This window comes from Lycium barbarum, chromosome 1 (genome assembly GCF_019175385.1).
Source record: "Lycium barbarum isolate Lr01 chromosome 1, ASM1917538v2, whole genome shotgun sequence".
In the NCBI taxonomy this organism is placed as follows: Eukaryota; Viridiplantae; Streptophyta; class Magnoliopsida; order Solanales; family Solanaceae; genus Lycium; species Lycium barbarum.
The window spans coordinates 36,371,267-36,394,206 of record NC_083337.1 but is presented as its reverse complement, the minus strand read 5'-3'; the positions used below and the strand labels follow the sequence as shown (position 1 = coordinate 36,394,206).

The 22,940-nt window shown below is 35.8% G+C and overlaps 1 protein-coding gene across 9 annotated transcripts; it reads left to right on the top strand.

The window, feature by feature from the left end:
- Positions 1 to 925: 925 nt before the first annotated feature.
- LOC132634681 (uncharacterized) lies at positions 926 to 20,204 on the top strand. 9 transcript variants are annotated; one of them, XM_060350724.1, is made up of 27 exons: positions 926 to 1,302; positions 1,387 to 1,487; positions 3,176 to 3,386; positions 4,231 to 4,308; positions 4,407 to 4,488; positions 5,119 to 5,249; positions 5,343 to 5,413; positions 7,458 to 7,560; positions 7,654 to 7,790; positions 9,513 to 9,686; positions 10,028 to 10,230; positions 10,323 to 10,466; positions 11,562 to 11,650; positions 11,929 to 12,094; positions 12,209 to 12,258; positions 13,292 to 13,347; positions 14,282 to 14,362; positions 14,489 to 14,652; positions 15,603 to 15,772; positions 15,970 to 16,027; positions 16,116 to 16,188; positions 17,940 to 18,041; positions 18,184 to 18,280; positions 18,361 to 18,489; positions 18,565 to 18,788; positions 18,924 to 19,064; positions 19,793 to 20,204. In XM_060350724.1, the coding sequence occupies exons 1-27, from the start codon at positions 1,125 to 1,127 to the stop codon at positions 19,973 to 19,975; spliced, it is 3,396 nt and encodes a 1,131-aa protein (XP_060206707.1). In that variant the 5' UTR covers positions 926 to 1,124; the 3' UTR covers positions 19,976 to 20,204. The 9 variants fall into 9 exon arrangements, with proteins under 9 accessions (XP_060206707.1, XP_060206672.1, XP_060206665.1 ...); XM_060350689.1 differs by having other exon boundaries at positions 5,119 to 5,413; positions 15,606 to 15,772; XM_060350682.1 differs by having other exon boundaries at positions 5,119 to 5,413.
- Positions 20,205 to 22,940: the final 2,736 nt, after the last annotated feature.

Sequence of the window (22,940 nt, the reverse complement as noted above, 5' to 3'; positions counted from 1 at the left end):
GATGGGTTAGGTAGTTTGCTTTAAAATAGGGAAAGTCTAATGAATAGCCTATTTTTTAAATAAAAAATTCCCTTATTATTTGGTATTGGAAATTTGGAATATTTTGTATTCCTGAAATTAAGATTATACTATAAAATATAAATATATTAATTACATACATAGATAACTAAATTATGTGTGGAACGTATGTTTAAAAAGTTTCAACAGTGGTATTTTCTCAATTTTTATTTAGTATTTTAAGAGTTATATTTCTCTCATTTTCCCTTTTATCTTAGACCTTATTTTGCTAAATACAAAAGAAAAGAAAGAAAAGGATGATACAAAAAATTTATAAGAATATAAAACTAAACCTTGTGTTGTACTTAATTTATTATTCATGCACTAATATTATATAATATGATTACAAATATATTACAATAATACATATAAAACTATGTGTTGTTTTGGGTTTTGTAATTCAGTTCTTCTATGGAATGGAATATAATATTTATTTTATTGTTCACAACATTTAATATTGAATGTTTAATTATGATAATAGGATATAAGATATTATTCAATTTTGATAAAATGACACAACATGATACCGGCATCAATCGTTGTGCAAGATTGGAGGATGTTAAAAAAGAGCAAACAATCTTGAAAATATAATTATATCAAGGAACAATGAATAGTATTACGATTGGGGAATGTAAGGAGATAAAACTGATGAAGAGTAAACATGGATATTTTTATTACAAAAATTATGACTATTTACTTTTTATAATCTATTTTTTAACGACCGCGAGAAGCGCGGCACATGCACTAGTTCGCTTATAATTACAGTAAACAAACACCTACCCTAGTGATTACACCAATTCCAATTATTAGCTGGCTTTCCAAAGAGACCCTTAATTTTGGCAAAAAACTCAGTGCCAGCCATTAGTCCAGGGACCAAAGAAAAATGAAAGTGGAGATCCAATAGACAAAATACCAATACTTAGGGGACTAGAAACTAGAAAGGTCATTAATTGGTAACTTCCTATGTGTTTCGTCATTTTATTCTTCGAGTTTCTTGTGGAGTCTTCCCGTTTCACCCATTCTAGTAATTCTCCAAAATCAATTCACTTGTTTTTCACATCGTAGCAATGGAAGAACAGTTAGTATTGCACAAAACTTCAGAGCCACTGATATCAGAGTCGTCGAATTCAATGACTAGTGCAACATTAGGTCGTGTTATGAACACTTTGCTTACTTCTAAGCCTAACAAACTTCTACATACCATTTCTCATCTTAACCCTTCTCCTAAAATTGCACCTATTGCTGGTAAGTGTATACATTGATTGAGTTTTCTAGATGAAAAACTTCTTTTTTTTTGCTTAGTGGGGTATTTCTTTTTTTTGGTTTCAGTTTCTTTGGAACAGTCATTATGGTTTCTCTTCAAGTATATAAAGGATGCTGCTGAAAAGAAGTCATCTTTGGACCAAGTTCTTGTTCCTATGATTCAACATGTAAGAATCAAACACCTCTCTCTCTTTTTTTTTTTTTTTTTTTTTGTTGAAGTTTTCAGGTTTCGCTACTTATTAGTTTACTAAAAAGATAATAGTCAAAATCACACTTGAACTATCATTTTTTTGCGAGTTTCATACCCAAACTACCCTTTTCCTACCCAAACTATCCACTGTTCCCTTTTCCTACCTGAACTATCATACCATCTATGTATTTTTTTTTTATGACACGGGAACCCGCAACCGCTACTGGTGCGCACAGGGTAAACCTAGATCATACCATCTATGTATTAAAACGCACCTAGTTGATAGTTCAGGTAGGAAAAGGGAACAACTTATAGTTGGCCTGATCAGCTTCAGGGTGTGTTTTAATACATAGATTGTGATAGTTTAGGTCGGAAAAGGGAACAACTGATAGTTGGCCTAATCAGCTTCAAAGTGTGTTTTTATAGATAGATGGTGATAGTTTAGGTAGAAAAAGGGAATAACTAATAGCTGGGGTGTGAAATTCGCGAAAAAGTGATAGTTCAGGTGTGTTTTTGATCATTAACTCTTTACGAAATGGTGTAATAGTGTTTAGCTTCAATGTAGTCCATAAAATGAAGGAAAAACGTGAAGCTCTTTTCTCCTTGTTGTTTCTTTTCATGTTTCAAGTTTTCAGTCCAGGATATTGATTAGTTTAATACTCCATCTTCCCGTAATATCTGTCGCTTTAGCTTTACAAGAGTTGAGTATAATAAACTCTAACCATGATTTTTGTTAAGCTTATTTGATATCATTTAGAAAAAAATCTCTAAAATATTATTTTCAAGTAGTGATTTTATCTACATTTAACATTGCTCCAATATTTTCAACGTCGACTCCTGTAAATGATAAACATTATGGGATAGTAGAGTAAATTAAACTCCCTAACTTCCCATTCTATACGGTAGTTTTTGAATGGACGGAGAGTTTCAGATGTTATTTTGACTTATGTATTTATATAAATAACGGTTGAAGAAAAATTTAGTAACTAACTGAAAAGTTAGTTTGATAGAAAAATATCACATCAAAGTTTGAAATTTTGAAAGTCGAATATTTTTTAAAATTTAAATTCTTGAAAATGGTGAAAGTCATGTTGGTATGGAATGGTGTCAACCAGTTTGGAATATTCTGAAAAAGATAAGTGTCTTAAAATTGGGGAAAGGGGGAGCATTCACTTAGGACTTAATTTCAAATTTGTCCATACTCCACAACAACAAAGTGTTTGCTGTTGATCATAAGCAAGAAGCTCTTTCTTGCAGAAGGTAAAGGTCAGCATATTTTCTCATCATGACTAGTTTGTCGCATGACTTTTTTTTTAGTGAAATATCCACATTGCAACATGTGCCTGAGCCACAAAGTCACTAACATTTTTAGTCTGTCGCATGAATTTTTTTTTCTTTTCTATTGAGAGAATGTTGTTACCATAGAACTACTCTTTTATTGTACATGAAAAAGGCTTTGGAGATGGAAGTGGATAAAAAATTGTTTAGCTTTAAGTTCTTGACTAATGACCTGTTCTCTTTTCCTAGCTTATGTTCTTGCATTTGTCATCAACTATTTGCATATGCTCATCCTTTTCCATTTTTGGGCTCAAAAGCCTGTTATATATATTTTTACTTGTTCCACGTGCTGTTTTATTTTGTCATCATTGATAAAACTTTTGCCAGTCATTGAGATTTACAGGGTCAAAACATGGCAACCAAGTGATGATACTTCTCAATTGGATTTTTGAGGACGAAATATGTTTCCAAGCTATAGCAAATGACCTAGAGGCCGTTTTAACAAGGAAAGAGGATCGTTATATATCCCTCGGTTGGTGTACCCTTGCACGAAGTCTTATTGAATTTGAGGTTACTATGGACAAGCTCGTTACACATGGTAACTTGATCTTCCTAAATTCTGTTTCTATTTAAACCCGGCAGCAATTGTCTTTCATTTTGAATTGTAGTACACATACGCAATCCACATCTTTTGCTGATCTCTTATTTCTCGTAACCCTATCTGCAAGAGGAAGTCAAAATGATTACAAGTTAAAAAATTTCAACTAAAAATTTGTATTTGAAAAAAAAAAAAGAAATCTGAAGAGTCACCTTTTGAATGTATTTACCACGAATTCGTAACCCTCCCTTGAAAGTTGGGGTGTGTAATTGCACTCCTTCAATGACAGTCAATTCAACATTGGCCAAATGATTACTCGGCCAGACAAATAAGTCCAACTGTGTAATTATTCGTAATTATACTCATTCAATTCCCATGGGCCATCCAAACCTCACCTGAAGTTCCTTTTGGGGCCAAAACAAAATGTTTCAACTTCCCTCAAAAGAAAGTTCTTTCCTTTGATTCTCCCCTTTTTTTTTGATGACAAGGGAACCTGCAGCCGCTACCCTTCAGGTGCGCACAGGGTAAATCCCACTCCTGTGCAATAGCCCACAAACCACACAAGAGAGATAACCTGCACCAAACAAGCCCCGTGCGACGAGCTCGACCCAGAAGCTCCGTGCTGTTATAGGCAGGAGGTTTCGAACCTGAGACCTCCATTATGGAAGTCCCATGCTCAACCAACTGAGCCACCCTTGCTGGTCCTTTGATTCTCTCTTGACATCTTCAAATGTTCACGAATCACACTTCTATTTGTAAAAACTTTCAAACTTATCTTATAATTGCTTTCTGTGTACACATTATAGAAATTAATATATAATTATCAGCTCTATCTTCACTGCAGCCTATCAAACTAAGCCAATGAAAAAGGATATCACAGAGGTTTTTGTAATGTGGGAATGGAATATCCTTTTGCTCTGTGGTACCTGTTTCCCACTGTCTGATCAGAGAATATTTTTAAGCTTGTTGCTTGATAACAGTTAAGTTTTAGGTTACTGAGTTTTTTGTTAATAATTACAGGAATTCGAGCTAGATACGATGCTCTTCTGAAGATTTTCTGCATGTGTATGTCCCATCTTGTGGCTATTGTACGTGACGGAAGGTGTGCGTTTTTCCTTTCTTTCTTCCATTCCTATCATCTGTCATTTGCACTTTTCCTTTTTTATTAGACGCTTATCTGTTACTGGTTGCTCAGTGTTGCTAATTTTTACAGAAACTAAATGAGAATCTCACTGCTACTATTGAAAATTGAATGGAAGCTACCGTACTCCGTGAATTAGTCGAGGTACACGCAAGTTGGCCTGGACACCACGGTTATCAAAAAAGGAAAACTGAATTTGGAAATCTTACTGCTACCAAACAAAAGAGTAGTGCTCCAGATACCTTTAAACTTGTGTTAGCTCTAAGCTTTATGGTCGATGAATAATATAAAACTCATGTCTTCATATCATATGATCAAAGAATTTCGTTTTATCTACATCAGAAAATATATAAGGCTGAAGTACAGGAATTTTCTGGATGGGAGTCTTATTGTTTTACTTTGAGTTGTTTGAAAATGTCATAATTTGAGAATGCCATACCTATCTAGAAAACCCACAAAAAAGAAAAATGCATGAATATTGTAAGGCTTGTGGGAGCTTAGACTGTGCTTCTGAAACACACAGTATTTATTGACCTATTTTACATTCTTAACAAAGACACATGCCTAAGTTTGCTTATTTCAAATTTGTAGCACAGTGCAGGGGGAATTTGAGCTGCCGACTCGCCTTTCAGTGGCTGCTGCTGATCTAATTCTCTCTCTTACAGAGGCATTAGCAACTAATTCAGTGTTCAGCTGCTCAGATGACAAGCAAAAGGCAGCTGGTACTGGTGAAAGAAATCACCCGGTCACGTTGTTACCTTCTACTTCGACTAAGAAGAAAGTGAACAAAGTCGGTAAATCCTCAGATTTTACAGGCATGGAAATGAAGTTGCTACTTTGGGACCATTTGGATAATCTCATAATTCTTGTAGAGAGACTTACAGCTGTATGTTCCATAACTTGTTTTATCTATTCAATGCTACTTCATTGGATGTTATATTTGAGTATCCTTCCAGTTTGGCCATGAATTTTATTTCATTTTTTCAACTTAAACATGAAATATTTATTATTTGCAAATCAATGTTCTTTTTATTTACAATTCAGAGAGAGGGCAAAAGTGTGTTTTTTTTTTTTTTTTTTTTTTGTGGTTGTTTGTTTGTTGTTGTTATTGTAAGTTTCGCTGGAGAAACATCTTATAGTATACCTATTTCGGATTAGGGATTAGTTATAATCTCAAATTAGTAAGTCTTTCTTTTCATGTTTATCCAAAACTTACAAAAAACGAGCGTTTGGTTTCTAGTTCTATGTCCAGCTAGTTCTCAGTAATCTATTAGTCAAGTATTTGTCAATATACTTGAAGGTAGGGTTGTTCATGGTTCGGTTATTGATTAAAATCATAACCAAAACCAATTTAGTCGGTTTTTAAATGTCTAAAACCATAACCAAACCAAATAAAATAATAACCACCGGTTTGGTTATTGTCGGTTTGGTTCGATTTTTCGGTTTATGACTAGTAGCCATGAGACTTATCAGTAAAACATTATAAAGTTGAAAAAGACATGTCTTTTTTTTTGGTTCAAACGAAAACTTTTATTTATAGTTTAAGGTGGAACGATATACATCATAGAAACATTTTCACTATTAGTGATAGTGTAGTACTCAAGTTACCCAAAGTTGCTAAACTATTACATATAGAGCTAAAAACTAACTTAGTAGTGGCTGCACCATTTTTGTCATCTTAATACACATACCTGGAAATAAAGTAGAGCATAGGAGCTTTTAGTTGTTGTTACAAACATACATATTAATTAAACATAAAGACTACCTAAAATTAAAATGAAAATATATGAAATAAAAAACCTTTGTGTAATGATCCCAAACTTTGGGGCAGTACTTGCATTTTGCCCTCAATTCTCCCATTTTATTAAAAAAACTTTGTGTAATGATCCCAAACTTCAGATGTTTTTCTATCATTATCTCCAAGGCTAGGGTCTCGACTACAAGGAGTTGTTCTTTTCTGCTTTTTAGGAGGATTACTCATGAAAGAAGTATTAGGGCATTACCATGTGCTTGAGTTGCAGCAAATGCCGATGTTACTGAAGTATCTCCTTTTCATATGAAAAATATTAGAAGTTTAGGACCCATTCAGACAAGAAAAAAGAAAGGTATAAATTCAGAAAATGAAGAAGAAACAACCTAAAATCAAATGGCTGACAAAGAAAGGCTAAAAATTTAAGTTAAAGACATTAGACTCTAACGTGAGCTTCTGTTAGTAGGTTTACACTTAACACTTAACGAGTTAAAAGACTTAAAAGACATGGGCTTTGACATATTCTTAAAAACATGGGCCTTAAACAATCATGTGAAATAAGTAGACCAAAAATCAAATTAATGATTAAAAGGTATAAAATATTTGTAATTATTTATGAAAAACTAATATTATACATATAAATAATTATAAAATTTATGTATATAATTTATCGGTTTGGTTCTGTTATTTATTCGGTTATTTTTTAATAGAATCATAACCAAACCAAATATTACCGGTTTTTTAAAATTTAAAACCAAATCAAACCAAACCAAACCAAATGTCGGTTTTTTTATTCGGTTGGTTAAATTTTCGGTTTGGTTTTCGTTTTAACCAAAACCGTGAACAGCCCTACTTGAAGGCATTTGGTGTAACCAATTGATGTCAATTTCTGTTGGTACTCGGTAGTAGTAAGTTCTGCTTGTAAAAAATCTCTTTCTATCAAACTAAAAAAGTTGGTCAGAGGAAAAGTTTTATGTGCGAATTGTAACGTGCTTAGATCTGGTAAATCAGAATGCACAACAATGTGATTATAGATATCTTGACAGATAATAAGTACTTTAAAAAGGTTCCTGTAATGTTTCTTATAGATTATTATCTTAACCTTGTTGGGAAGGGGGAACTCTTAAAAGCTACTTGTCAAATGCTTCAATTTTTCACATATGGAGTTGTTGACATGCAGTGGAACAGAAAAAGCAGGCCTTTGCATGCAAAGGCATTGGAGAGAGTTCATAGGTGGTTGCTGGGGATGCAGGAAAATTATATTCACATACAAACCAAGGCAGGTGTTACAGTTTTCATCCTTTTCAGTGGCTGGATCAACTATGATAGGCCCTTTGTTTTGTTCACCATGCACCCTCTATCTTTACTTTAGACAGATTCAGAAATGTTGAAGAGCGGAGTATTACTACTCTCTTCTTGTTGGAAACATTATGGCATGCTGTTGCACTTGGAAGATCACAAATTCGCTCAGCAATATATAGAATTATTGGAGCAGTGCTTATCCGGGATTCAGGTTTGCTATACTATTACCACATGAAGTCCTTTGACCTTCTGTTCTTTCCTCTTGCATTTGGTCTCTTTGGCCTAAACATTGATATATTTCAGTGTTTAGTGCATGACACTTTGTTGTTTTAGTTCTAAATTGTTGCTTTCTTTATTTTTCTTGAAATGGGTTTTAAGTAATTCTAGTGGTTGAAATTATGACCTATTCAGCATCCAAAGGTGTGGCCTAAAGGTCAATGAATGGGTGAAAACCTTGGAGATCAGGGATCAAATCCCAGCACGAACAAAAAATATAGGTGATTTCTTCTCCTTTGCCTAAGCCTTGGTAGACAAACTCATCAAATACCTGTGCTGGTGGGAGGTCGCAGGTACCTGGCGTAATGGTCGAGGTGTGCGCAAGTTGGCCTGGATGCCACCATTGTAAAAAATTAAAGGAAAATAAAAAAATGGCCTATTCACTTGATGAATAGATTTATCTAGAAGACTTGGATTGTTGAGCATTAATTTATGGATGTCCTATCTTAAACTAGTTTCCTGTTGTAGGACAAAGTGCCAGTTAGTAAAAAGTTGTGGCTAGAATACAACTTCAATCTGCATTATCTGAAATATGTGGGGCATTTAGGACTTCTTTATTCAGTTTAAACCCAAGAAACTGGCAAACCGACTCAGTAGTGCTTCTGTTGTTTCGATGGTTCACGTATTTAAAGAACTGAATTTCTGGGTATTTTATTCATTTATGGATTCTCCAAGCTCTCAATTGATTCAACAAAATACCTGACTAGTCCATTTCAAAAGAAGAAAAAGACTACTAAAGCATTTTAGCAGACATTTGTCCAAGTAGTGAAGTAGGTCTTTGGTCATCAGTAGTCAACACATTTATGGACCAGGATTTAGCATGGTCACGCCATCTCAGAGTCATTTTTCCACCTTTCTAGCACCTTTTTTTCATCCGTTTCAAACTATAGTTTTAGCTACTCTCATTCTCTGACGTGATGCTCCAAATTCATTGTCTCTGCCTGTCAGTACCACCACTTTGCTCCTTTTGTCTTCTCTATCTCCTTCTCTCCAGTATATCTAGCTCTTGGAAACTTCCCTCCCTTTCTTTGTTTCTCATAACCATCTAAATAGTGCAACCACAACACCTAATCTCTAGTGGTGAGAGTTTGCTCTGACTTTCTGAAGGTTAGACTTTTTTTGCTATATGCTTGAAGATTAATGGTTAGGGCTGCTTGCAATTGAATATGAATTTATTTTTTGCTTTCAAGTTTGAGGTTGAACTCTTCCTTTTACTTAATTCTGACGCATGATACTAGTTTTTAAGTTTGAATACGTTAAGTTCAGTGAAAGATAAAACTGTATTGCAAAAGCCCATATAATCAAGAGTTTTGGTTTGGAAGCTCAACTAGTTTGAATGTTTTGTGTTGGGAGAATTTGAAACTTCGATTTAGCATCTGAATAGCCAGTTAGCTGAATTGACTGTTTGAATACCCATCGATAAGTTCTTCTGGAATTTACTTAATTGGTGCTTCTTTTTCTTTGTTGATCACCTTTGATGAAAGTACTCTTGAACTAACAGAAAGAAGATAAACATGACATAAGAATTAGTTTCGTTTCTAGTGTCCTGACTCTTGATTTAGTCGCTCTTTTTTTTGTATATCAGAATTTGTGAATTCTCTTCTTCTTGTGTCCTTCCTCTCTATTTTAGTCCAGTTTTAAAGGGAAAAACTTGCAGTTTTATGCAGATAACTATGCTGAAGAGTCCCCTGGAAATAAAGAAAGTGGAAAAGAGACCATCATATTTTTCTTGAATTGCCTTGCCCTTCTGTTGGGCCGTCTAAATGGAAAGCAGTTTGAAACTACCATTGAGGAATACGGATCTCGGCTATCTCAAGCTATCATATCTCAGGTAGAGCTACACGAATAAAGACCTTTGCAACCTTTGGTTGTGATAAGATTAGGATCTGTCTGAGATTCTGGAGCAATTGCTTTGGTAAAGTAACTTTTTCCAGTAAGATGATGGTTCCTAGTTATGCGGTCTGGAGTAATGGATCAAGTTGCTTGACTAACCAGCAGAGAGCTAGCATATTTCTGGTTTTTAGAGTTTGAATTAAACATTTCTGGTCTTTAGAGTTTGAATTAAACATTTTTGGTTGTTCTTTGAGTATTTTTACTTTTTTGGTTGAATTACTACGATTTTTTGCTAATGCTGAATAATCTACATTTTTTTTTGTGTCGTTATATTTGAAGCTTAATAATGTAGACGATGAAGTAATTGACAGTTCACTCTGCATCTTCAAAGCCGTCATTTTTAGGACAAACAGTAGTTTGTCTAAACATTCCGCAGACCTTAGACAAATTGACGCTGTACTGCCAATGTTACTACACCTTTTGGATGAGCGAGACAGTGCAGCAAAAGCTGTTATCAAGCTTTTTGCTGAATATTGCTCCATGTATGTTTATTTTATTATAACGTACACTGGTTTTAATCTTTCCAAATGTATTTTCGATGATTAAATAGAAATGTCAATCGTTGCTTTGCCAGATCCTCAGATACTCAGTGCTTGGAAGAAATTCTAAAGCGTCTTATTTCGGGGAGTGTTTCACAGAAAAGAAATGCTGTTGACTTCATTTCAGATCTTATCAATATGTCTATGGAATCAGATACTGTGCTTCCTCCTCCTATGTGGTATGATGTTGCTTTCTGTTATCGGCTTTTAGTTATTAACACTGCGCTTCACCTTTTAGCACCTTAAACAATGTTCAAGAAATATAATTACAACATAGATAAGGAAAAAAAAAACATAGGAACCTGAGTACCCTGACTGAACTGCTAATCGGAGTGTCGGCACAAAATAGGAGATGCAGCAATAAGTCAACTAGGGAGGTGAATTTTAGAAGTATCCTTCTAGAAAGATTTCTCTACCTGTTGAGAGCATGCTAAAGTGTAGATTGAGTCATGATACAGGACTGTTATATTAAGATTTTTCGTGTAGAAGAGTTATCTATTGAACCGACATACTCAATGCTCAACCTTGTTACCTTCTTTTTAGAAATTTATCCGGGTCTGAGCATTTAACCGAAAGCTTCAAGGTATTGGGTGGAGTTTCTCAGTCCAATTATAAACTCCTTTTGATGCCTTTATGTTCCTGATGTTGGACCTATGTTGCTTGAACTCTTTAGAAATGTCGACGGGTGCGTGTGGGATTCTCCAAAAGTAGTGCATTTTTGGAGAATCCGACACGGGTGCGGCAACGTTTTTGGAGAGTCCGAGCAACATAATGTTGGACAATATGTACCAATACATGTCCACATGTGTATTGCCCGATCCTTTGTTTATATATGGACCTACTGCGGACATAAAAGTGTGAGACTGTACTTACAATATGGTGGCACTAATCCCATGTGAAGATCTTAGGACAATTGATGGAGTACCGTAGCACCATTACAAACCCCTTTGGATAACTTTTATATATCCGATATGGACCATATGTAACTCAACAGAAGGTATATTTACTCAAATTATCATCATTCTGATTTCTCTCCTGAAAGAAAATAACTGGTGTCAGAAGCTTTCCGTGATTGAATAGTATATGAATATGACGTCGCCACAAAACCCGTTATAGAACAGTAGGTGCACAGATAAATCACTGTACGTTCAACTATTCCAAAATACAAAAATTACTGTTCCTTTAGCAAAAATGCTCCTACATCAGAATTCTTTTGATTTTCCCTCAAATCAAGTTAACAGAATAACTAATGGCTGTCTTTGCGAAATTCACAGGCAGCATTTATCATGCCACCTATTGGAGTTTCTCCAAGATGAACAAATGGTAATTAATACCCAGGCTTCCAATTTGATTCCTTTAATAGGTAAGGTTCCACCTTTTGATTTTTAGCTCAGTTGTCTTTGTAGTGCAATGGTATATTATGGAAGATGCTTTACTGTGATGCATAACTTTTGAGGGAAAGTTCTTCTTTCATTACTTGGTCTTATATTAACCTCCCACTTCTGTTGTGTTTATTGGCCGATCAGGTCTCTCTTCTCCTCCTTTAAATTTGGAACTGCTATCTTTAGAGAAAGCATCTAAGCTGGCTTCTCCTTCTCCCATTTGGCATCCAAAACAAAATTGCTGACTGCTCAATGACAGTTTTGTTTACCGCTGCAGATCCTTCATTTACTTTGTCTGCACTAGTTTGTCTTATTTACTCGCCGCTTGAAAGAGTACACTCATTGGCAAGTGGCGCACTCATTGCATTATTGAAGAATTACAAGCATAATCCTGATATTATATGCATGCTGCTCGACTGTCTGAGGTATAATAATATAATAGTTTTAATTTTTAGTGATGACAAAAGCTTAAGTAAGCAGCAATGAAACAGAAGAGTAATTTTGCTCTCTTTATTGTAACTTCTTATTTGTTTGTGCAGCAAACCCTCTCAGAACCCAGATATATGTGTTACTGCTGATGGTGTAGAAGGTATGTTTTACTGATGCTGTGTATGACATATGTTATTGTTCGAAGTTGCAGTTTTTGTCCTTAAGCTGCTCTGGAGATGGTTGGAAGTGCACAGCTAGTGAATTCAATAGAGTTCACCAAGCTTCATCAGATTTAAACCCCACAGGCGAATAATGGTCATCTGTAACAGTCAAATAGAATAATGAGGAAAGAAGTTGATTCTAAATAGGAACTCAGTTAATTGAGAATCATTTTTCCGCTGGTATCCCTTCAACCTAAAAAATAGTATCTCCTCAAAGTTCTCTGTTTAAAGCAACTTCATATAATGGATACCTTTGTAATTGTGACAGAATAACTTGAAGCTCTTGGTGGCAGGATTGTTAATGAGTGCGTTCAGGGGTTCCTGGTTGCTTGATATTTACAGTTTTCCGTACTTCTCCCTAATGCCTAGGAAATTTACGTGATTTGTGTATTTTGAACAAAAAAGGTGCTTCTTGGGGGTTCATTTTGCAGATGGGATTTCCTATGCCAATGCATCCCCCAAGGTTATACTCAGGTATAAACTTCACAGATAGTGAAGTTTGGATACTGTGAAGTACTCAAACCATTGGAAGTTTTGTTGCAAGCCTTCGAGCTCCATTTTGCTTGTTTGAGGTGATCTGTAGTTTGAGTAGAAAGAAATATAAGAATTTTTACTTACTAAAACGTTCCAAAATAGCTTGCGTGGGAAGGGTGGTTTCTCGTGTATTTTTGCAGTCAACGATTATGTCTGTTGTGTGCATCACTTCTGTCCTTTTTTTGTTTTTTTGTTTTTGTTTTTTGGAGATTGGTAACAATGTGTGCATCACTTCTACATGTAGAGTGCAGTTGGGAGGCTCTAGGCAGATAGTAATTTCCTTTATTGTAATTACATCTCATCCTCTTTATGCAATCCTCTCCTTCTCCATCAACTGTATTCCTTTTGTTTTCTTGTGTTTTGTTTTTCTTTTCCAGAAAAAATTAGTCATTTTGTAACTACTGGAAAGCACCTTGATTTATTTTTGCTACTTTTCAGGACAAAAACCTGATATTGATAGAGTGCTGAAGCTGCTTCCCGAGTGGTCGAAAATGGTTAGTTAGAGTTTATTCCACTTTGCTTAATACTCATCTCTTGTCTTGTGATTGACCTTATGACTAAGTTGCGCGGACTCTTCATTTTTGATGCCGCACCCGTCCCGACACGGGTGCGGGGGCGGGATACGTCTCGGATACTGTCAGTCAACTTCGGATACTTTGACCGGAGTCCATGGACAAATTTGGGGGGAAATTGAGATTTTGATTTCTCAAAATAAAGAGAAAACAGATTTCAGACATGGGAAATGACATAGAAATGACATAACTTCAATATTATAGTCCTTTTGTCTCATATTCGTTGCTTCGTGTTCTTTATAGCTCTATTTTTATAATTTTGGATTTTCTTAGCCGAATCCCCGTACCCGTATCTAAAACTGGATCCGCACCCCCGAATCTTAAAATTCAGATTTTGCCGAATTCGACACTCGGATCCGTACCCGTATCGGATACTCGCACCTGAGTCCAAGCAACTTATCATTGACCTGTTTCTCTCTCTGCAGTCACGAGTGAATTACTGTTCTGCTCCAAGACAACTGCTTCTGTTCTTATTTGGTCCCCCATTCTTTTGACTGTTCTTATTCAGTTACCAATGTAATCTAGTTCTGTTATATCATTTGTCTAAGTAATCAATGTTTTGCATTTCATTCTCAATTTTTTTTTCATGAAGTGTTTTTGGGTTAGCAAGTACTTATTCAATCCTCGAAAAAGTGATTATCTCAAATCTGAACTGCAGCTTTCAGAAGGCCTATTACCTTTATTCTGGGCAAACTTCTTCGAATTTGCTTTTGTTGCTTTGATCATTTATCAGCCTCTTGGTTGATGTAATATTATCTCCCACTTGAAATCTGTCATATGTTGTCATCAGTACTCTTTGCTTGCACATGGAATCATGAAAAAGATATGACAATTGATTTGATCTTTGCTTGTCCAGCTATTTCTTGATTTCCTTGTACTCTCGTTGTACAATGTGCACAGCGGTAAAAGTTACAGCAAGGCATCAATTAGGATGGATGTATGGCTAAGCAGATAATGTTATCATTAAACTCTTCATTATTCTATGATACAGATGTACTGCTTGCCTAGGATATTGCATTTCTTCAGATCCCGCTCGGACATGCCTAATTTGAGCTTCTTGTAGGTTGAAGATTGGAAGGTGATGATTGGACCACTGATAGACAAGCTTTTTGCTGAGCCATCGAACGCAGTAATAGTCAGGTTCCTAAGTTCCATAAGCGAGCACTTGGCTAGTGTAGCAGATTTTGTCTTTCAAAGGCTTATTTCTTATTCAAGAAGGCAGAAGGAGTGAGTTGTTCTACTTATCTTTCCTACTCCTATACTTAGGAAGTAACTACGTGTTATAAGCATTTCCGTGGTCCGGGTAGGTTCTTTTGTAAGTGGTAGAATATCAGGAGAATGTGTGTGGAGATTCATTGTACTTAAATAAGTTATAGAATATTATATCGGTACCTTAGGATATTCTGCATCTAATTATAGAATACTTACCTTATTAGTATAGAGATTGATCATCTACCATATCGTATGTAGCCTAAGAGTCCTATAAGGATTGCTTCTTCTAAAATTGTTACTTAATCAAGTCAAAATATTTGGGATTGAGGCGTAGTAGTTTGTTTTTTGACAAGGATAATAGTTGTTATTCTTGATTTGACTGACTAGTGTGATTGCTTAGTAATTTGGTTGTAGAAGAGTCACGTATACAGGAATATGGTATGTTAGTACATAGTATTGTACTTCTGACACAATAGCATAATATGCTACAATAGGGGAAAAGACAAGTAACTACCTGTACGTCCCTTTCAAGTTGTCTAAGAACGGTTATAAAGAGACTTTTTCATATGCTTAGGAACTTTCAGATATTACCAGTTAGATTTTTTTCCAAAATAAATAATGAAGTTTCTACTTGTTCAATATCAGATTAGGATAACTTGTGAAGGAGTGAGGGGGTAATAATCTTAAACGATAATTTGAAGTCATGTATAATATATAAGTACTTCTTTTTGTAACTAATAGCAAAGTGTAGTTGATGTTAATTAATAGAATAGTCTATAAAATCTTTAGCTTCTAAGTGATGGAAGCTAATTCTGAGACATACGGTGAAGTTGATTCCATAAATGTAGATTTTGGATTGTTAACTAGTGAAAGTACTTCGTCCGTGTCAGCTGTGAGTACAGTGCTCTGTGTATATGGTTTTTGTTTAATATCTGTGTAAATGGCTTTTGTTTAACTATTTCCAGCAGTCTTGATGAGGGTGTGTATCCAAACTATGATGCTGAAGAACGACAGCTTGATCTTTTTAATCGTCTCTGCCCATTGCTCGTAATGAGGTTGCTTCCGTTGCAAGTATTCAACGATCTCAACTCATATGCTTTGTATGATGAACTTCCAACCAAACTGTCTACACATGGTACACTCTGGTACTGTTAGTTATAACCTGTTTTATTATATTCTAACCATTTTAACTCTTATGGCCCACATTGCTGGCAAGCCCCCCCCCCCCCCCCCCCCCCCCAACACACAACTCACACACCCAAAAAAAAAAAAAAAAAAGAAAGGGAAAAAAATCTCCCCAAAATCCACAAATCTAACTGAGATTACCTCCAGATGATGAATGCTTGGGAACTCAAAGCACAGAATGTGTGGCTGGTCTTCTGATCAACAGGTTCTTCCAGAAGTTAATGTTTCTGGTTGTGAATTACGATGTTTTAAAATTTCTTCATTTGATTGCTCCATTGTGCTCTTTGCTTCAGGGCATTGAGCAAGTTTGAATTTGAAGATGTTCGTAGACTTGCAGCGGAGCTGTGTGGGAGAATTCACCCAAAGGCATGTATTATTACCCCTTATTTAATTTAACCGAAATATATGACAGCAACTCCAGAATCCTAAGAGGGGAATAAAATAGCTAAAAATGCTGCATATGGGGACTAAAGTACCTAGAAATGCTGCATATTTTTACACCTCTAGAGTGCAAGCTTTACGTGTTTGTTTTTACTCTAAAGTTGCTTTGCCCGCTTGAATTGTTGAATGCGGAAAACACTAGCTTTGACTTATTGAAAAGGCGTTTGTGATAAGTATGAGATGCCAATAGTTGACACGCGCTTTAAGGGTAAAATTACACAGCATTGCTTTGAGAATGATGATTTACGACAGCTGAGAGATCATACTTTAACTCTATCTGGTCATTATGCGGCTGAGTTGATTGAAGACGTGCAACTTTAATGTGCCAAAAGTTGACTTCAAGAATTGCTAAATGGATGCATGTGCAGTAGAATATATAGCTGTAGTGCTAATTGCAAGGTGAAATGCTTCTTAGCAATTTACATGGTCAGAACATTGTTTGCATATTCACTGAACCGATTGGTGTAGATACCCTGTAAATCATATGATTAAAGAAGGTATATTTGTTATCAGAAAGTTAATGCATTTTTCTCCAGCAGTCAACTCGTTTTGTCTATATCTTTTAGCTGCATTGTTCTCCAGCAGTCAACTCGTTTTGTCTATATCTTTTAGCTAAGGCTTACAGTGGCATGTTTTCCTTACTTCTCGGCCCGTGACCTTAAGCTAAATAGTTTAAATTTGTGCAACTGACCGTCCCACAGGTCCCGATGGTCTACCATCTCTTAAGCCCCACTTGTTGCCGGGCATGTAGTTTTTAGGTCCCAATGCTAGATGATGTTATTAAAAAGCCATAGGCTTGTCGCTTAAAGCAAGGAAGCAATCGAGGGGTTATCACTTCATAGGTGAAACCATGTGCTTAAGAGAAATGTGCGCTTCAGACAGTGACACGCAAAGTGATCCAAACAAAAATGGTTGGTTCTTTGGATCTCAACTTTGAGGAGTTGGGTTAATACCGACAACATCATTTTGTCTTTCGGATTCTAAAATTAATTATTGCAATTGTAATTTGATTATTGTTTTGATATTTTCTTGGTTCTTTTCCTTTTTCTTGGGGAAATTATACCCTTCACCTCAGAGAAGTGAGCACTTCACTTTTCGCTTTTCACTTTAAGCCCCATGAACATTGTCGCTTTTTTTGCGCTTTTGGCTTTTAAAGACACTGGGATGGAGTGTCCCCTTCTCCTCTTCCTATGAACTGCATTTATTATACAAATATACTTTCTTACATGTTATAGTCTTGGCCGGGTTGAGGTTGTGTCAGCCATGACCATGATGTTGGATGCTCCAACAACATCAAAACTGGAGGCAACAATTATCGGTTGTTGAATTCATGTACTGATCATTATACTTCTAACTTGTATGAGTGATGAACTATCAGCAGTGACTGCCTCACGTAGAAATGGTCAATTTTGGGTCCTAGACTGTCTACTGGCTATCTGCTACAGTAGCCTGCTTCATAATTAATAATGCTCTACACTGCTTGCTAAGAGCATCATAACTTTTATACGGTTATAGCAGGGATTATGTGTTGGTTGTATGCATTAACTGTTACTTCTAATCTATTATGTAGTCCTAAGTCCTCATACGGTCTCGTCCGCCAATCCCCCGCCCCACCACACACACACACCCAATTCTGCAATGTCTAAATCAACATTTGCTGCCTCTGTATTCTGCAGGTTCTCATTCCAATAATGTCTTATCAACTGAAAAATGCCACTAACGCCAAGGATTTGTTGAAGATAAAAGCTTGTCTATTTTCAATTTGCACATCTCTCTTGGTAATAATCTTTCTTACGACAGTTATAAAAATTTTGACATGTGTGTTGAACTTTCAAGTTTGTCTTGGTTCTCTCTTGCTAACTACATAAAGTTATCCGCTGGGGCCCTAATCCTAATAGTCCATCAAACATTCTGTCTTAGGTAAATGGCACAGATGCATATGCGCATCCTGACATGTTCCGGATACGCAAGGCCATAGAGACTATTTTATTATGGCCTTCGATGGATGGGGATGACAGTAAGTAACTGATGTTTTTTCTACATTACTTCTCATGTTAAATCTTAATTGTCATCACTGCTAAATTTTCTTTTCTTCAGTTTCTAAGGCACAGCATGGGTGCATTGACTGCTTAGCATTGATGCTGTGCACTGAATTGCAAGCTACAAAAGCTGTCAAGAACTCAATATCGAGTGAGGTTTGTTTTGAGCCGAGCATTGTCTCTTCAGGTTGGTAGTTGTTTCTAAGTTTATGCAAACGACCTTTTGCTGCTTTGCTAAGAGACTGTTGTGGATCATATGCAGGGGATTCTGTCACAAAAAGCTCGGTCTGTAGTTATGTGATCCACGAATTGGTTTGTGATGAAGATATTTCTGTTAAGTTGGGTAGAAATGAGGTGGCAAAAGCCCACCTCTCTTTTCGGTTGTGCATGGCAAATGTGCTGATTAGCGCTTGTCAAAAGGTTCCTAATGCTATCAAGAAACCATATGTTTCCAAAGTTCTTCCTCGTGTCCTCCATTCTGTCGAGGTGTTCTACACTTATGTACTTATCACCTATTTCATTTCATTAATTATCATCAGTATAACTTTTATTGGGCAATCACCTACGGTTTAATTGAAATTGACAGCCGTAATTGGTTTCTAATGCTTGCAATTTTTCCAGGATATTGTAGATCCAGAAGTCAGGTCTGCATGTATCCAAGTTTTTTTCTCAATGGTGTACCATCTCAAGTCTCTAGTTCTTCCTTACTCTTCCAATCTCCTCAAAGCGTCCTTAAAGTCGCTTAGAGAAGGATCAGAGAAGGTATTTTGAGAATCATTGCTTTATAATTTTACTTGTTTAATCTTGAACTTTTGGCTTTTCTTTTAATCATTGCTCTATGTACTTGAACCACTATATCCCTCCCCACCTTATGAATACAAAGGCCTACTTGCTCTCTGGTGCATCCACATGCACAAGTACCTCCAAATAGTGAGCCATGACGTAAATGCCATGTAACATGGAAGTTTTATTGAAGCATTAGTCTCCAACTTGCATGGAAATGTTCTTCTTGTATTAAAATGGGCATCCATTTTTTTGTCTTATGATTCATTTAAACTTGAATTTACTACTCATAATCATGCAATTCTTCCTAAAAGAAACAGGTTATTACTTTTGAAAATATTTGCTCTTCCTTGGAATTGGAAGGTCAAGTTTGTATAAAGCATCTAATCTTCTGATCCTGGTTAAGGCTCTCTCCTTGACCACAAAGAGTCTTGGTGCTTTTGTGGGGTAGTATCTTTGGTCAGCCTCTATCTAGTGCCTTCATTCCATTGCGTCACCCTATGGAACTGAAACTGTCACTTCCGCATCTTATTGATGTGGTAAAAAAGGGGCATCACTTGCTATTATCTGCTCACTTTCGCCATTGCGCTTACCTTTCTCTGTGGTTTTCTTTTGCCAAGAAGTTTGTCATAGTAATATTTGGAAGCATGTCTTGAGAGTTGATTTTCATACTCTTGGTTATCGTGTTTTTCTTTAATTTCGACCAGGAGAGGATTGCTGGTGCCAAGTTACTAGCATCTTTAATGGCGAGCGAAGAGGCAGTCTTACAGAATATTTCTGGTGGCCTTGTGGAGGCCAGAGCCTTGCTTCAAGATATATGCTCTTCAGATCCTTCATTGGATGTAAGGAAAATGTGCCAGAGATTGCTTGTATGTTTGATCTCTGTGTAAATACTTGTGTTCTTTGCTGCCATTGTTTACTCAGTTATATGCCCTTGTAAAGTTCAGCTACAAATGTGCAATCAACTTTGATAAGCATGAGCTATTGGTAGGTTATGCTAGTTTTCTCCTATTTTACCGATGTAAATACCAGGCGCAAGTTTTTACCAACTGAATTGTGGCATAAGCTAGTAACTTTTTGAGTTAAGTCTTAATATATTTTAGATTTCTAGAAACTAAATTGATGCTGTACTTCAACAATTGCCTGCTATTATTTCCTATAGTTTGAAGAATTGAGGATGGATCATACTAATCTTGATTAGAATAATTTTGGGACACAAAATTGCAAGAGAAGAAGAGTTTTGACTAGTATAAACATGCCATATCTTGAGGTGAGGACAATCATTGTTATTCAAGAAAGGGACTCCTTAACTTTGCGATTTAGAGCAGATATGTCCCTCGTTAAAAAAAATGGTGCATATATACCGCTGTCATTACACAAATGGTGTATATATACCCTGTTTGCCGATGGAAATTTTTTCAAAAAATTATTTAGCTTGTCACGTGACTTTAAACTAATTAACTCTACTCATTTTTTTTGGTAGACTTATTTTTTAAAGCGTTGAGGTAATTTTTTTTTTCCTGGTGGGTTGGGTATGATCGGTTTTAGAAAATGGGTAAACTTATTTTTTTAAAGTCACGGAGATATTTTTTAAACAAACTAGATAACTCACATTTTAGGTAAGCACATATTCAACCAATAAGACTAGATGCCAACTTCTACCTTCTTTTTACTGTTCCAAAAGAAAAATCTGGCAAATACCTTATGCAATTAATTCAGAACATATTTTGGAGGTTTAATTGCTGACAATAGATGAGTGAGTATACTTTTATCAGATCATATTTTGTAGGTTTAATTACCTTTTCATGCCTGCATTTTATCTCTCACTTTCTTGATCAGATCATTATAATCAACCTTTCTTTTCCTTGCATGAGTAATGGGACACCCAAGATATATGAAAAGAAATTTACCTCTTGTAAAACCAGTAGATATCTCCACCTACTGCACTAACATGTTGGATACATTTGAATGCATATAATAGGAGTTCTTTCCTTTATTGATCTTCTGGTTAGACACCACTTCATAATCTTGCAAAGTTCCCATGATAAGTTCCAGTGAATTACTCTCAGCAGAAGTGAAAATAATATATCATCTGCATAACGCAGATGCTTTAGATCAGAACTCTATTTAGGTATCTCAAATTTAAAGTCACTGTTTACAAATAAAGAATCCAGTGCTCTAGATAGTACTTCAGCAAATAAAATGAGAAGTGCGGAGATAGAGGATTTCCTTGCTTCACTCCTCTTGTAGAATGGAAGAAACCATGAGCCTGCCCATCTAGCAGCATAAAATATCAGGTTTTTTGCTAGTAATCTCCATACCATGTTAATGCATTTTTTGAAAATCCCATCTTCCTCAGTACCTTAGTAAAAAATAACCAAGAGACCCTGTCATAAGTCTTAGTCATATCCAGTTTAGTGACTACATTGACTGGTTTCCCTCGGAGTCTGATATCAGTCACTATCTCCTATATCAACAATACACTATCTATAATATTCCTTCCCTTAACAAAACTAGATTGGTTATAATAGATAATTGAAGGCAGTACCTTATCCAGCTTATCATGAACAACTCTGGATATGACTTTGTTAATAAAGCTGCTCAGACATCTTGGCCTCAGAGAAGTCTCAACTTCATTCTTCTTAGGCTGTAATACTAGATTGGTGTGTGTTATTGACTTTGGGAGAGTTTGACCCTCAAGAAAGCTTTTACCACATTGTATACATCACCACCTACAATATCCAAAAATGTCTGATAAAATATACCTGAGAGGTCATCTAGTCCACTAGAGCTATCACCTAATAATTCAAACAACTTCCTCCAAAGATGGACTTCTGCTAATCATGTCATTATCTTTTTGAGATACCATCTCAGGGATGTGATTCAATAGTGAAAAATCACTAGGCTCCTCCTCCTGAGTGAATTGTTTATGATAGAAAGAGATTGCTTATTCTACTAACTGATCAACACCTTCTACACAGTTGCCTTCTGCATTTTGAATCCTTTTCTTTCTTCCATTCACAATGTTATGGAAATTTTCTGTATTCCTGTCCCCTTCTGCAAAGCAAGTGAGATTTGATTTCTACCTCCAAAACTCATTTTCATAATGCAAATATTTCTTCATTTACGCCTGTGGCCTCTGTAGCACCATTTTCTTCATTTATGAGGGATCATCTTCAAATAGTTGTTCCTTTATTCTGACAATATTCTCTCTTATAGTGAGTTGCTTGAAAATATTCCCAAAAGTTTCCTTACTCCATTTGGATAAAGCAGATTTCACATTCTTCATCTTCTGTTTGAGAGATATAAATTCATTGCCAATGATCTCAGCTTACCAATTCTGTCTAACAACCTCTAGGAAAGTCTCATGTTTTGTCCAGAACTTAAGAAATCTAAAAGGTTTAATAAATTGTTGAATTTGATCACCACAACTGAGCAACATAGGTGCATGATCTGAACCTGTCCTAGACAGGTGATCAACTGCCAATTGCCCAAACCATTCTTGAAACAAATCATTAGTTAACATTCTATCTAATCTTTTAAAAATACAATCCTTTACAGATCTACCATTGCACAAGGTAAAAAGACTCCCTTTATATCCCACCTCATATAAACTAGAATTTATTCAAAAAGAAAAATCTTCATATTTATGTGGATAAACAGACAGACCTCCAATCTTCTCCTCTTCATTCCTTATCACATTAAAATCACCCCCTACTAGCCAAGGTGAAGTCACATCATTAGAAGGGAAATACAAACTATCCCACAAAGCTATCCTCTCAATGGCATCACATTTTGCATATACTAATGTTGACACCATTGATCTACTAAAACCACGAAGGAACAACTTTATAG

Excerpts from the sequence above, each read along its gene's own strand:
- LOC132634681 (XM_060350682.1), top strand. The coding sequence starts at position 1,125 with ATGGAAGAACAGTTAGTATTGCACAAAACTTCAGAGCCACTGATATCA. Across the intron at positions 5,414-7,457 it reads TTGTAGAGAGACTTACAGCT|TGGAACAGAAAAAGCAGGCC; the intron begins GTATGTTCCATA and ends GTTGACATGCAG. Across the intron at positions 9,687-10,027 it reads CTCAAGCTATCATATCTCAG|CTTAATAATGTAGACGATGA; the intron begins GTAGAGCTACAC and ends TTATATTTGAAG.